The following is a 13,113-nucleotide window of genomic DNA, read 5'->3' as shown; positions in this document are numbered from 1 at the left end:
GACGGATGGCATGCTGCTCGCTCTGCGGGTTGATGGGATGTGATGCGAAAGGAGCTCTTGGAGACGTCGAAGACTTGTCGTCGGCGGCAAGTTCGCTTGGCTTTCGTATCACGTGTTTTGCCGGTTGAGCACCTTCTAAACACTCCCGTCCACCTGCCTCTCTGAAAGTTATCCCTCAACTTCACGCCACGTAGTCACGCAATGCCATGGGGCTCGTTCAGCTCGCCGGCACCTCGATCTGCTACGCCTTCGGTAGCTGTTCTTGAACGAATAGCGCTGCGTGAGCCTGAGGATGAGGAACCTGACTTGCACCATCTTAACGACTCCCTACAGATTCTCGCCACTATCTTCCCTGACATCCAGCCTGAGGTCTTCCGCGAACTCCTCGCCAATGTCAGCGAGGAGAGTAGAGTCCAAATCGTGACCGAGAGCCTCCTCAAGCACAGAGCAAAGCTAGTACGCGGACGATACCGTCAGCCGCAGGAACGAGAGGTACCATCCTTTTACAAATACAGAGCCGCGTGTACGGTAGATTCTCGTGGAATGCCTCTAGCCATGGAAGACAGATTCCGGAACGAAAGCTACCAGGCTGCAGTGAAAACCGCTCTATATGAGGAGTTCAAGGGGCTCAGCCGCTCCACCATCCGGGCTGTGCTTGCCGAATACAACTACTCTTACACTCAAGCTAGACCTACACTCTTGAACTTGGCCTCTAAGTCATGGAGGTTCTCTTTCACAAGCCTTATCAAACGGCGGAAGGCGCCATCTTCTACCGACCATCCACTCATAACTTGGAGCGCTCCTGAACCAAGGTTGAATATACCAGCACGGCCGGTGCTGACGTACACAGAAAATGCAGAGCTCAACAAAGAGCTTTATGACACTCTGGTTGCTCCAGTCTTGGCCAGGATGGAAGCGGAGCAGATTGTGAGGGACCGAGCGTTGGCTGAGCAGCTTAATGAAGCTCAGGCTGAGGAAGCTGGGGATATGTACGACTGCGGGTGCTGTTTCACACCTTGCACATTCGAACAGCTGTCTGTCTGTGATGACGGAGTTCATTACATCTGCTTCCGCTGCATACGTCACTCTGTTAACGAAGCACTCTACGGTCAAGGTTGGGCCCGCAATATCAACACAGAAAGGGGAACATTGCGGTGCATTGCACTCGCTACCAACGGCACAAAAGAATGCAACGGGTGCCTCCCACTCTCCTCCATCCAACAAGCACTCGCCACAGAACCGAACGGCGAAGAGACATGGCGGAAACTTCATGAACGCTCAACGACTTCAAACCTCATACAGTCTGGGTTACCAATCCTCAAATGTCCCTTCTGTATCTATGCCGAAGTCGATGAGGTTTATCTCGCGACGCAGCATCTCAAATGGCGGCTAAAAAACCGCGGACTTCTCGTACTCACCTCCGCTATACTCTTCCATCTACTTTCCATCCCAGCTTTCCGCGGCCCCTTCCGCTTCCTCGTTCTTTTCACGTTTCTCTTCATCACGCTCAATTACCTCCTCAAAACCAACATCCAGATCTTTGCACCTTTGATCGAATCCCGCAAACGACTCGCTCGCAAAAGCCTCGGCCTCCGCTTCTCCTGCCTCTCACCCTTCTGCGGCCGCCGCTCCTGCATCAGCTGCCACAAAGAGTGGCACGACATCCACATCTGCCATGAGTCCGAGCGGCAGGCCCTCCGTACGGCCATCGAGCGTGCACAGGCCGAAGCAATCAAGCGCACCTGTCCGAACTGCAATCTCAGCTTTGTTAAGGCGTCTGGCTGCAACAAGCTGACGTGCGTGTGCGGGTACCAGATGTGCTACGTCTGCCGTCAAGAGGTGGGCAAGGAGGGCTATAGGCATTTCTGTCAGCATTTCAGACCGGATCCTGGGAAACCTTGTCAGGAATGTGACAGATGTGATCTGTACAAGATGGAGGATGAGGAAGCCGTGGTAAGAAGGGCCGGCGAGAGCGCGGAAAGAGAGTGGTGGGAGAATCAGGTGAAGGAGGGGTGTTCCCTGTGGGAGCAGGGTAGAAAGGGAGTTCGTAAGGAGCAGCAGACTACGGGTACCACAATTCCATCAAGCTTGAGATTCTGGGAAAGGGCGTTTTGGGAGGGGTTACTGGATCAGGTGGTAGATACCCTGGTGGTGGCATGACATGGTGGCGCGTAGGACTGTTGTTTACTATTGGGTGTTCGGTCTGACAGAACGAGGCTGCGCTGTCTCTGCGGGATGCGGATTTACCTCCTACAGCTTCTCAGCATAGTAGCGAAGCTTTCAAGCAGGAAAGACTTCCAGCGTCGTCAGCTTCTCAGTACATTCCGAGGGTTTCCCACCGCTCAAAGTCTTTAGCACGTGTAAATTGTCAGTATACTGCCACAGCTTGTATCGGCGAAGCACCCAGGATCTATACCTGCTTAGCAGATTTGCGAGGATTTCAGATCACGGTGCAGCGCTCTTCTTTCTCTGGGATGGCCCAGTCACTTTACGCAGAACTCTTCTCCGCATCCACAATGATCTCCCTCAAACTCTCCCCCGACTTCTTCAACGCCTTGTCTTCCTCCTCGCTAAGCGGCATCGGCACCGTTCTCACGACACCTTTCCTGCCAAGCACAACTGGGAAGCTCAAGCAACACTGCAGATCCTCCCGATAATGGCTGATCGGCCTGATGTTCTTCTGATCAAACAGAATCGACTTGCAAATACTTGCTGCAACACCGCCGATACCGAAGGCTGTTGCGCCCTTCGATTCCATGATGGCTGTTGCTTTGTTCTTCGTGTCTTCGGCCGTAGCGGCGCGGTCGATCTGTAGGTCGGACACTGCCTGCTCGATGGGTACGCCACCGATGGATACGCTGGACCATGCTACCTAGTCGTCACTCTGCTTCAGCACGCATTCTTGGGGCTGTTATTAAGATGGTGTTTGCTTACGAACTGAGACTCTCCGTGCTCGCCGAGCACGTAGGCGTCGATTGAGCTTGCCGCGACCTAGAAAGAGAAGCGTGAGCTTGGAATGATTACTAATGCAGTCTGTAGAAGCGGCATCGGCAGCGACGGGCTCTTTTCTATCACCCCCACTCCTATGTCCTTGAGACCAGGATACACATAGCTGCAGTGAGAATTCGCAACCACTCACATCAGCTTTCTCCGCCAACATGCCCCTGAGTCTTGCAGAGTCCAAAAACGTGCCACTGCCAATAACCTGCTCCCTTGGTAGACCCGCAAACTTCTGCGCGAAGTATGTCAAGACATCGACCGGGTTAGCAACAAGAAGCAGCACCGTGTCTTTGGCGAATGGCTTCATGTCCTCGATTGCACTTCCCAAGATCTTCATGTTGCGGCCGATCAGATCCGTACGACTCTCGCCTTCACGTAAACAGTTCTCTTAGTACATGATTGACTACAGACTCCGGCACAGGTAGAAAAGTCTACCTTTCTTCTGCTTTGCGCCAGCAGTTATGACTACGATATCGCACTGGCCCGCCTCTTTGTGCGTGCCCGCCCTGATTCGGGTGCTCGTGTTACCATGGAAGGTCGCGTCGGAGAGATCCTGTACCTGTGCATCCCGGACATTTTCCTTTGGGTCAACGAGGAGGATCTCCCCCGCTACGGTGAGGAGGATCAGGGAGTAGGCGATTGTAGAGCCGACTTCGCCGGCGCCAACCACGGCAATCTTGGAGGTGAGGGTTGTTTTGGACATTGTGTGTTGAGGTACCGGAAACGATGAGGATGAGGTTGGTCTGAATTGTTGTAATGCAGCATGTCCATGTACTCGTAAATATCTCGATTGCTCGTCCGTACCACGTCATGATGATGTAGGGATTGGACTGATAGTGATTCCAATATCAAACAGCGCTCACGAAGGAAGATAACTTTCACATCACGCTACGGTAATCAAGCACCTGTAATCGATTTCACGTTAGCAGCTGCAGGACGAGGAACAGCACTCTTGATAGCGCGGTTGCGCGGTCAGTCATGAGAACTGTAAGCCATCACAGCTAATAACCTGTGGTCTTCTACGCGCGCCTCCTTGAGCGTCCCGCGTGTTTATCATGGTAATCCTAGCTGCTGAGTAGATATGCAAGCTGAACGGAGTCTCCAACGTCTAAGATTAAAACTGAAGCCGCGCTCTGGCGAGTGTCGACCCCGGAAAATCGCTGGACCCTGCCAAGCCGTTGGAAAAGTTGACCGCACGAAACATTGGTCTTCCGTCCAGCTCCAGTCTTCGACACCACTACGCTATTTACACACTTCGAGCCATGTTCGCTGTCCCAGGCTGGAACATATCCGCTCCAATCAAGGCGCAAACCAACACGTCATCTGCTGCCGTACCAAATGTCGCGCCAAACAAAGGCACCGCAGCCAACGCGTCTGAGATTTCCAAGAAGCGGAAGAGGGGGGGTCATGGAAGAACAAATGGACCTACGGTGACGAGGGGCAACGTGGCGGACATGTGGGAGCAGTACATCGAGGGGAAGCCTGCGAAGAAGAGCAAGAACGACGAGGCCGAGACGCAGAGGAGGCAGAAGCAGCGGGAGGCTGGAGCTGCGCGGAGGGCTGAGAAGCAAAACAACGGTCAGGAGGAGGTAGAAGTGAAGCATGGGCCCGATTCTACATCAAAGCCAGTACAGGCAGAGCAGTCCACCAAGCTCGAGAAAAAGAAGAGAAACAGGCCCGAAAAGAACCTCCGCGATGCCGCCAAACCCCAACCCGCCTCTACTTCGCCCACCAAAGACACTCTCAAGGCCACCCAAACCCCCTCGAACCCCAAGCAACCAGCCGCACCTCCACCCCTTCCCCCCGCCACAAAATTGACGCCCCTGCAGGCCTCCATGCGCGCCAAGCTCGCCTCCGCCCGCTTCAGACATCTGAATCAAACACTCTACACCACGCCCTCCTCCCACTCCCTGAAACTCATCGACGAGGACCCGGAGATATTCAACGAGTACCACGCCGGCTTCCGGCAGCAAGTCGAGGCATGGCCCGAGAACCCGCTGGACGTGTACATCCGCACGATCCGCGAGAGGGGAAAGGTGCGGGAGCCGCGAGGCAATTTTCGCGATAGGCGGGGCGGGAGGGGCGATGGCGGTGCTGGGGCGAGGAAGGAAGGGGAGTTGGCGCCACTGCCACGGACGCATGGGGTGTGTAGGATTGCGGATTTGGGGTGCGGGGATGCGAGGTTGGCTGCGGAGCTTGGTCCGCTGGCGGCGAAGCTGAAGCTCGAGATCAAGAGCTTTGATCTTGCGAGTCCGAGCCCGTTGGTCACGAAGGCGGATATCGCGGACCTGTCTCTTGGGGATGGGAGCGTGGATGTGGCGATTTTTTGTTTGGCGCTCATGGGCACGAATTGGGTTGAGTTCATTGAAGAGGCGTGGAGGGTTTTGCGGTGGAGGGGCGAGCTGTGGGTTGCAGAGATCAAGAGCCGATTTGGAAGAGTGGAGGGGAAGCGAGGGGCTGGGAAGGTGGTGGAGCATAGTGTGGGCAAACGGCAGAAGAACAACAAGCTAGTCGGCAAGGAAGAGAAGAGGAAGCTGCAAGAACAGGAAGAGGGAGAGAACCAGGAGGAGTTGGCGGTTGAAGTTGATGGTGTGGAAAGCGGAAAGCAGGGGACTGATGTCGGGGCGTTTGTGGAGGTTTTGGGGAAAAGGGGGTTTGTGCTGAATGGAGAGGGAGCGGTTGATCTGAGCAACAAGATGTTTGTCAGGATGAACTTCGTCAAGGCTGCGACGCCGGTCAAGGGGAAGAACGTCCAGGCTGCAGACAACAAGACGGGCGATGATGAAACGTGGAAGAGGAAGCCGAAGGGGAAGTTTGTGGAGGAGGAACAGAAGGATGAAACGGATGAGAGCAAGGTGTTGAAGCCGTGCGTGTACAAGCTGAGGTAGACAGATAGCTCTGCATAACCACTTGTCAAACGGTACCGAAGTTTCCAGCAGTTTTCATTCGAAGTCGTTCTATCCTTCACGCTACGAGGAGCATTCAACTGCACTCCTACGTCCCCTCCTCCTTCGCCCTCGCGAACACCCTCCTTGCCGCCTGAGCGATGATCTCCGGCTTCGGAACCCTCCTCCCCGCAGCTTCATGCCAACTCTCATCCTTCTCCAGCCCCAGCCCGTCAAAGTCACTCCTCCGTTCCCTGGCCCAGCGGATGCCTTCGGGTAGCTCCCCAACCGCAGCCTTTACCTCTTCGAAGTCTTCGTCCGGAAACCCGGCGCCCATGAAGATAAATTCAGGGGTCGGAAGTTTGGATCCAGTGTTGGTGCGATGGGCGTTGCTTCCAATCGGGGTAGCTGCATGGACGGGGAGGCCTTGGAGCACGGTGGGGATTTCTTCCTTGGCTGAGGGGACTGTTTCGCAGAAATGGACGACTGGGAGTGGGTATGAGACGAGTTGAGCTTCAAGGGGCTCCTTGTGTGCTTTCACAATTTTTGGGAGGGTTGAGCGTGAGGATGGGCTTACCATCATAATCGGGCTGCAGAAGCGCAATGACGCCTTTGCCGTTCTCGGCGGACCTGCCGACCATCATGACGGGTATGCCTTGAGTTGATGCCATTATCTGTCCGGCTCGTGAAGGTTGTAATTACAGGCTGATTCTGAAACTCTGACAAGTTCGGGCACACACCTCGCGGCACCCAGAGAAAAGTTCTGGGCACCCAGAAATTGAGACTTGGCACCACCCAGAGCTTACCTTGGCAAAGCTGAGCCCACCCACAAGGTGCATATGCATCGCTTATACAATTCCTACACATTACATATACTGATCCTAGACCGTTTAGGGTTGCAATTAGTCGGGACAGGTTCCTATGCTCTTCCTAAACAGCTAATCCTAACCACCCTAACCGCTAACCACCTAACCATCTAACCACTAACCGCTAACCGCCAACTTGCAATAGATATACATATAAAGTGTATATGCAGCGCTTATTCATTGCATATGCATCGCATGTGCACTGCTTAGGCTAAAAGCTAAGCCCACCTAGAGGTTTATCCGAAAAAGCTCGGCCCACCCAGAGGTTAATCCGTGGGTGCCCGGAACTTTTTTGTGGGTGGTGCGAGCTGTAACCCGGACAAGTTCTTGACTTGCGGTGATGAACGCAGAGGGTTCATAATATGCGACAGTCAGCATGATGACGTGAGATTCAACTGACTGGCCAATCAGATGGCGCGCCTTGTGATACTTTACTGAGCCGACCACAGGGCGCTTTAGGCCGCTCAGGCACCGAGCCAACACCCATAAACTCCAGCCGGTACGAATCTTCCAGCTGCTGATGATGATGAACGCCATGATGATGATTAGCACTTCTCTCCTGCAGGCTGGCAGTGTGATACATCTCGCAGTTCCATGATTACATCAAAGACTCTCCAGAGGGCGTGCGACGTCCCATCCCGTCCTTCATGAAGTGTTTTCTGAACATTCCGTCCCATTTAAAACCGTCCGCTCTCCCTTCTTGGAGCTCCCTCGCCCCTTAGCTGGGCAAATCGCCGGTTCAGCCCTCCATCGCCACCTCCAGGGGTGCTCATCCTCTTCAGCGGGCTCCCCTCCCGCTTCTTTATCCCATCGCCACCGCCGCCGTCGGCCCTCAGTAGGTTTGTGGACGCAGATTTTCTCAGCGGTGAATTCGCATGCGAGTACACGCCTAGACTGCCCCCATCGCCGGGGCCACTAGATACGTGATTTGTGCTTTGAGCAGCCGGTCGGAACTGCGGTTGGCGTATTGCAGTCCTTGGCTGTGTTGCTGGAGAAGAAGCGGGATCCGCGAAGCCGTTTACTGTTGCTGGCGTCTTAAATGAAGGCGTGCTGGCCATGCGGGGCAGCCTGTGCTGACGCTGTTCCTGGAGTGCACCATCTGGATCATATTGCGACGCATATGCGGGATTGGGGTTAATGCGGAAACCGCGATTGACGATTGTTGTCGGGGTGTATGTATCAACCTCTGTGGTCTGCGCGCCGCTCTCCGCGCTCTGAGTGCCAACGTCCCGTACCGGTCGATTTAGCATCGGATGCACGAATTTGGTATCGTATTCGTGCAACACTTCTTTAGAAATTATGGCGGTGTCTTTGGTCTGCTGTGAGAATGAAGTATGGAGCATGCTCAGCTGTACTGACAGAAGGGTCGCCAGAATGATGGTCTTGACGACTGTGACGCTGGGCCGAGGGTCGAGCGGCGCAAAGGGGAGAAATAGAAAGTAGACGAGGACATGACCGGGACTGAACAGGCAGAAGAGACGCAGGCATATGGGCGTTGGGTCCCAGACAGCGAGCTCCCAGACATCGCGCGTTTCATCGGGGTGGGCGCGCGCTTCGGCTGATGATGAGGTTATAATGTTGGAAAGAAAGCGGAGGGGAGAGGATGATAGAGGTGAGGAGTCGACACGGACGCGGTGGGCGGATGGAGTTGTTGGAGGGACATCGATCGAGGTCTCGAAGAGCCTGTAGTGGCGTCTGCGGTAGAAGGTATATACAGCGTTGAGAACCGAGAACCCAGAGAGGATCCAGACAAGACAGGTAGCCTGGAGGGAAAGCCGGTCAGTTTGTTTCTCGCAGTGTTAGGCGATCTTGACGGGTTCACTCACAAACCACGATAACCAGCCGCTGCCTCTCCGTCCTTCATAGTCTCCAAAGACATCGTCTCCTGCGTAGCTCGCAGCTCTCCCGCCGTTCGCGCGCGCAACCATGAACACGAAGTTCATCGCAACACCCATCACGACCGACCATTCTTTCAAGCGCTCCTCCCACTCGTCGTTGACTTCTTCCGATAGCCAAAGGAGGAAGTCCCACGGGTTGAGGTAGCTCTTGATGCGCTCAGAGAGCGGCGCGCGGCGGACGAGGCGGGGCATTTTGAATTGTTAGAGGATGAGAGAGATATCAGGATGGAGAACTGCAGAGGTATGTATCTCTGCCACTCGCCATCCTCCGAGGTAGCCGCGCTTTGAAAGCTTACTGGAGAAGCTCCGTTCAGTCGTCCACAGAAAGTTTTGTTGTTTACATACATCGAAGCTAAGCGTCACAGCGAACTCTAGCGCCGATCATCCCTGCGCCGATCCCGCCATGGCTTCAGCCTCCGCCGCAAGCTACATCTTAAGCACCCTCACCGTCCACACGTCCGTAATATCCAACGCGCAGAACCGCTGCCGCTTTGACGAACCTACGACTTGACGAATCCACAACCCAGGACTACGCATCATGGCAGCTCCCCCTTCAGCGTACAAGGATAGACAGTTCCTCGCCGTTATCGGTGACGAGGTACTTGCTGCACCCCCACCACCACCGTTCCCCAAGCTCACACTGAGGACTACCAGGACTCAGTGACCGGCCTACTCCTCGCGGGCGTCGGTGTGCGTAGCAATCCAGTTCCCCTACCATACTACCAAGGAACTTTGTAAGCCTGACGGGTTGTGCAGCACGTCACGGAACCCCCAGACTCGCAACGCAACTTCCTAGTAGTGGATCAGAAAACCGAGAACTCGACGATCGAAGCGGCGTTTGAGCGCTTCACGCAGGAGAGGAAGGACATAGCGATAGTGCTCATAAATCAGCACGTACGTGCACTCGCCTGCTACTCCAAGCACACTGGGCGTAGCACGCGCTGAACCTCGTGTAGATCGCGGATAAGATCCGGCACCGCGTCGACACGTACACGGCGGCGTTTCCGGCGCTCTTGGAGATTCCATCGAAAGACCACCCATACGACCCAGAGAAGGATAGCGTGTTGAAGAGGGTGCGCCGGCTCTTCGGCGAGTAGCTACATGTCACTCCGGCGGAACGATGCAGATTCTCAGCACCTATAGCAGGGCTAGGAGGCTCTTTACGACGGTGCGGTGGGCTGGGATTCACGGCGGTGCCAATAGCACGGGGTCTTTCGGGGCCTAGGATTACGTTCTCGATACCAGCTGCAAAGAAGAATTGTAGCAAAGACCTGCATCACGTCCCGTTCAGAAACTGTGCATCAAAGTACATTGAAACCTCCTCCCCTGCCTTCAGCGTCGCCGTGTCCTACCACCAAAACCCACACAGTCCTCCCCCGTCTCCCGACCTCCCCCTCCCGTTCCCCATCCCCAAGTCCTCTCCACGCACCACAGCCTAATGTCTCCCAAACGTAATCGACGCCGTCAAACACGTGATCCTCTTCCCCGCCTTATCCTCCACGTCGGCCAAAACGGTGTACTTCCCCGGCGGGATCTCGCGCGGCAGGTCGACGCTCTTGCTCAGCTTCATGTCGCCCTTCTCGAGCGGGCACTCGAGGTCGACGTTCTTGACTTGGTCGCAGAGCGGGGTTTGCTGGTTGATCAGCGTGATGAGACCGTACTTGACCTGCAGGTGGATCGTAGCGCCTTCTTCGACTTTTTCGCGCAGGGTGCCGCTGGCGGAGATGTTGAGGGTTTTGCCGCTGGGATCAAAGAGTTGGTTAGCTGTCAGTAAGCGGTCTTGTGTAGCGTGGGGGTGGGCGGTCCGGGGAGGACCGGTGCTGATGCCCAAAGCCATCATGCCCCTGCCCGCCCAGCCATCCGCGCAAACGATAAGAGGAAACAACTCACGCCTCGGGCGGGTTCGGGTCCAGATCCACGTGGTCAATCTTCAGGATGTCGTCCGTCGGCGCCGAGCAGAAGGAGAGCGGGTTCTTGCCCGGCACGCTCAGGTCCTCGTTGATGGAGACCTGGGAGCCGCCGACCTTGATGAAGTCGCCTGCCGAGCGGGCGGACACGGCTGTCGCGGCAGCGAGGGAAAGGACGAGGGCTGAGAGACGCATGTTGGAGCGGTTGCTGGGAGTGGATTGTTTTGTGAGATGCCTGATGGGCTTATCGGACGAGGTCTGATGGATCGGAGATGTCCAGAGCTGCTCGCCGAAGTTGGAGCAGACGAACCGGGGTAGATGAGTTCTTGGTTAACTCGATACAGGCAGTTGGGTAGGTGAGCTCAGGGTTAAGGAAGCTTGTGGTCGTTACTGGGAGGTTTGAGAGACTGATGCGGCGTCATTCGCCGACGCCCAAAGCCCAGCCACCGAGACCACGTGAGGCGGAGGCGGAGCATCAGTCTTGGCGTTCGAGGTCAGAGATTCAACACCCTGCACCATCGCAGAAACACATTGACCCAATCTACGGACAAGTCCTCCGGATACCGTTCGGCTGACATGACAACTTCAAGTGTTTCTGACATCCCTAGCATTACCGCCAAGGGTCACGAAGTGGCTTGCTCTCCATCATGCGCCAGCCCCTATGGCTATCGACGGATATCCCGCAACACCCCGCATATCTGCGGAGAGCTTCCGCGCAGTGCTTCCACATAAGTTAGAGGCCTGCCTACTGGAGAGCTTGTGTGATGCCATTCCAGCTTAGCAGCCCTTGAGCTTACCCCTAGGAGCACCCACAGCGTAGTGCTTCCCCCTTCTGACCACCACCATGTCCTCCGATACTCCCCAATTCCACCTCAACACCTACTTCCGCTCCTCCTGCTCCGCGCGTTTGCGCATCGCCCTGAACCTCAAGTCCCTCTCCTACAGCTGCAGCTACACCAACCTCCTCAAAGACGAGCAAACCTCCGCCTCGCACCTCTCCCTCAACCCTTCGGGCACCGTCCCCGTCCTCACACCGCTGAACACCGACAACGCCTGGCCGATCACCCAATCCGTCGCCGGTCTCGAATACCTCGAGGAAGCGTTCCCAGATCGCCGACCCCTGCTGCCTCCAGGCGACAAGGCGGTGGCTCGAGCGCAGGTCCGGACGCTCGTCGACATCATCGCGTGCGACACGCAGCCTGTGACGAATCGGCACATCATGCTAGCCGTCGGCAAGCTGGGAAAGAACGGGCCAGAGTGGTCGCGAGAGTACATGACGCGCGGGCTGAAGGCGTACGAGGAGACGGCGAAGAAGACGGCGGGGGAGTTCTCGGTTGGGGATGAGATTACGATGGCGGATGTGGTGCTGGTGCCGGCTGTGTGGGGCGCGGAGAGGTTCGGCGTCGACCTCGAGAAGCTGCCGACGGTGAAAAGGATCTATGAGACGATGAGTCGGGAGGAGGCTGTCGTGAAGGCGCACTGGAGGCGGCAGGAGGATACGCCGGAGGAGTTTCGGGAGAGTCTTGATGGCCATGTAACAGGAGATCCTTGATGAGGATCGTAGTGTCGACGCTTGTCTAGGCGTAGGCGCATATCGAAAGCGGTTTCGTCATGGCCATAACGGGCTCAACCTCCTGTCTTTTATGTCGTCTTCCAAAAGCTCTTGTCCTCTTCAACTCTCCAGCCACGCCCACTCCACCACCACCCTCCCATGATCCCTCACAGCCAGCTTATCAAAAGCCCCATAACTGACATCGATATCCTGCGGCTGACACCCCGTGCACCGATCCACGACTCTTAAATCCAAGCTCCTCTCCCCCTTCTCCCCCTCGTGCCACCTCCTCGCCCTGATCCTCCGTCCACAGAGCGGATTACTATTCGGATTCCCACCCACCTGCACCGCATCGAACACGAAGTGGCTGATCGAGACAACGTCGTCGCTGGCCGAGGAAGTCAGACCGCAGGCGCCGAGACCCGTGTCGTAGTATGTGAGGTCGCCGGTGTGGACTTCAGCGTTGCCGGGGAGGGGCAGGTTCCGAGTGCTGCTGGATCTGAGGGTTAGGCCTACGGCGAGGCCGATGACGAGGGTGAAGAGTAGCAAGAATACGGCGGTGAGGATGAGGAGGAAGACGCGGCGGGAGAGGCCGAGGTAGGTTCGATGGGGTGGGAAAAAGGCATTGAATCTGGACGTAAGGATCGTGGTAAACCCCGGTCTCTTGGTGGTGGTGTGCGCTTGCGCTTCGTGCTCCCAGTCGGGGACGCGCGTTTGCGCCGGAATGGATGTTTCTTTCGTGGTGGCCATTGTGGTGTGTCCGTGAATGAGGAGAGCAAGACAGCGAGTAGGCGAAGAGGAGCGAGCGGTTGGGACGCAGTATCAACGGTTTCTATAGCATGGTGGGGTTTGCGACTGTAGGTTGAGCGCGCGTCTGGGGAGATGAATACTCGAGGTCTTGGCAGGCACGGCAGGGGTTCTTCGTCTACCATTGAGCCTCGGGAACAGAGCAAATCATGCTGTAGATAGTTGATCTTGCATTAGAGCTTCACTCAAGTCGAAGCT

At 55.9% G+C, this 13,113-nt stretch overlaps 9 protein-coding genes across 9 annotated transcripts; 4 read left to right on the top strand and 5 right to left on the bottom strand.

Annotated features, from left to right (window-relative positions):
• Positions 1-201: 201 nt before the first annotated feature.
• Positions 202-2,160, top strand: W97_05383 (uncharacterized protein; the record flags this gene model as incomplete). Its single annotated transcript, XM_007783267.1, has 1 exon — positions 202-2,160. One exon carries the CDS (start codon positions 202-204, stop codon positions 2,158-2,160), a length of 1,959 nt encoding a protein of 652 aa, XP_007781457.1.
• Positions 2,161-2,488: 328 nt separating this feature from the next.
• On the bottom strand, positions 2,489-3,703 carry W97_05382 (uncharacterized protein; the record flags this gene model as incomplete). Its single annotated transcript, XM_007783266.1, has 4 exons — positions 2,489-2,872; positions 2,935-2,991; positions 3,140-3,369; positions 3,436-3,703. The coding sequence occupies 4 exons, from the start codon at positions 3,701-3,703 to the stop codon at positions 2,489-2,491; spliced, it is 939 nt and encodes a 312-aa protein (XP_007781456.1).
• Positions 3,704-4,262: 559 nt separating this feature from the next.
• Positions 4,263-5,888, top strand: W97_05381 (uncharacterized protein; the record flags this gene model as incomplete). The annotated part of the gene is made up of 1 exon (XM_007783265.1): positions 4,263-5,888. One exon carries the CDS (start codon positions 4,263-4,265, stop codon positions 5,886-5,888), a length of 1,626 nt encoding a protein of 541 aa, XP_007781455.1.
• A 106-nt stretch (positions 5,889-5,994) lies between these two features.
• W97_05380 (uncharacterized protein) lies at positions 5,995-6,556 on the bottom strand (the record flags this gene model as incomplete). Its single annotated transcript, XM_007783264.1, has 2 exons — positions 5,995-6,371; positions 6,463-6,556. 2 exons carry the CDS (start codon positions 6,554-6,556, stop codon positions 5,995-5,997), a joined length of 471 nt encoding a protein of 156 aa, XP_007781454.1.
• An 872-nt stretch (positions 6,557-7,428) lies between these two features.
• Positions 7,429-8,841, bottom strand: W97_05379 (uncharacterized protein; the record flags this gene model as incomplete). The annotated part of the gene is made up of 2 exons (XM_007783263.1): positions 7,429-8,514; positions 8,578-8,841. The coding sequence occupies 2 exons, from the start codon at positions 8,839-8,841 to the stop codon at positions 7,429-7,431; spliced, it is 1,350 nt and encodes a 449-aa protein (XP_007781453.1).
• A 346-nt stretch (positions 8,842-9,187) lies between these two features.
• W97_05378 (V-type proton ATPase subunit F) lies at positions 9,188-9,746 on the top strand (the record flags this gene model as incomplete). Its single annotated transcript, XM_007783262.1, has 4 exons — positions 9,188-9,247; positions 9,304-9,339; positions 9,406-9,543; positions 9,606-9,746. The coding sequence occupies 4 exons, from the start codon at positions 9,188-9,190 to the stop codon at positions 9,744-9,746; spliced, it is 375 nt and encodes a 124-aa protein (XP_007781452.1).
• Positions 9,747-10,084: 338 nt separating this feature from the next.
• Positions 10,085-10,751, bottom strand: W97_05377 (uncharacterized protein; the record flags this gene model as incomplete). Its single annotated transcript, XM_007783261.1, has 2 exons — positions 10,085-10,391; positions 10,540-10,751. The coding sequence occupies 2 exons, from the start codon at positions 10,749-10,751 to the stop codon at positions 10,085-10,087; spliced, it is 519 nt and encodes a 172-aa protein (XP_007781451.1).
• Positions 10,752-11,400: 649 nt separating this feature from the next.
• Positions 11,401-12,108, top strand: W97_05376 (maleylacetoacetate isomerase; the record flags this gene model as incomplete). The annotated part of the gene is made up of 1 exon (XM_007783260.1): positions 11,401-12,108. One exon carries the CDS (start codon positions 11,401-11,403, stop codon positions 12,106-12,108), a length of 708 nt encoding a protein of 235 aa, XP_007781450.1.
• Positions 12,109-12,228: 120 nt separating this feature from the next.
• On the bottom strand, positions 12,229-12,858 carry W97_05375 (uncharacterized protein; the record flags this gene model as incomplete). The annotated part of the gene is made up of 1 exon (XM_007783259.1): positions 12,229-12,858. The coding sequence occupies one exon, from the start codon at positions 12,856-12,858 to the stop codon at positions 12,229-12,231; it is 630 nt and encodes a 209-aa protein (XP_007781449.1).
• Between the last annotated feature and the right edge of the window lie 255 nt (positions 12,859-13,113).

Source organism: Coniosporium apollinis, assembly GCF_000281105.1.
Source record: "Coniosporium apollinis CBS 100218 chromosome Unknown supercont1.25, whole genome shotgun sequence".
NCBI classification, from domain to species: domain Eukaryota; kingdom Fungi; phylum Ascomycota; class Dothideomycetes; genus Coniosporium; species Coniosporium apollinis.
The sequence above is the reverse complement of the archived record's forward strand: the minus strand, read 5'-3'. Positions and strand labels throughout refer to the sequence as shown.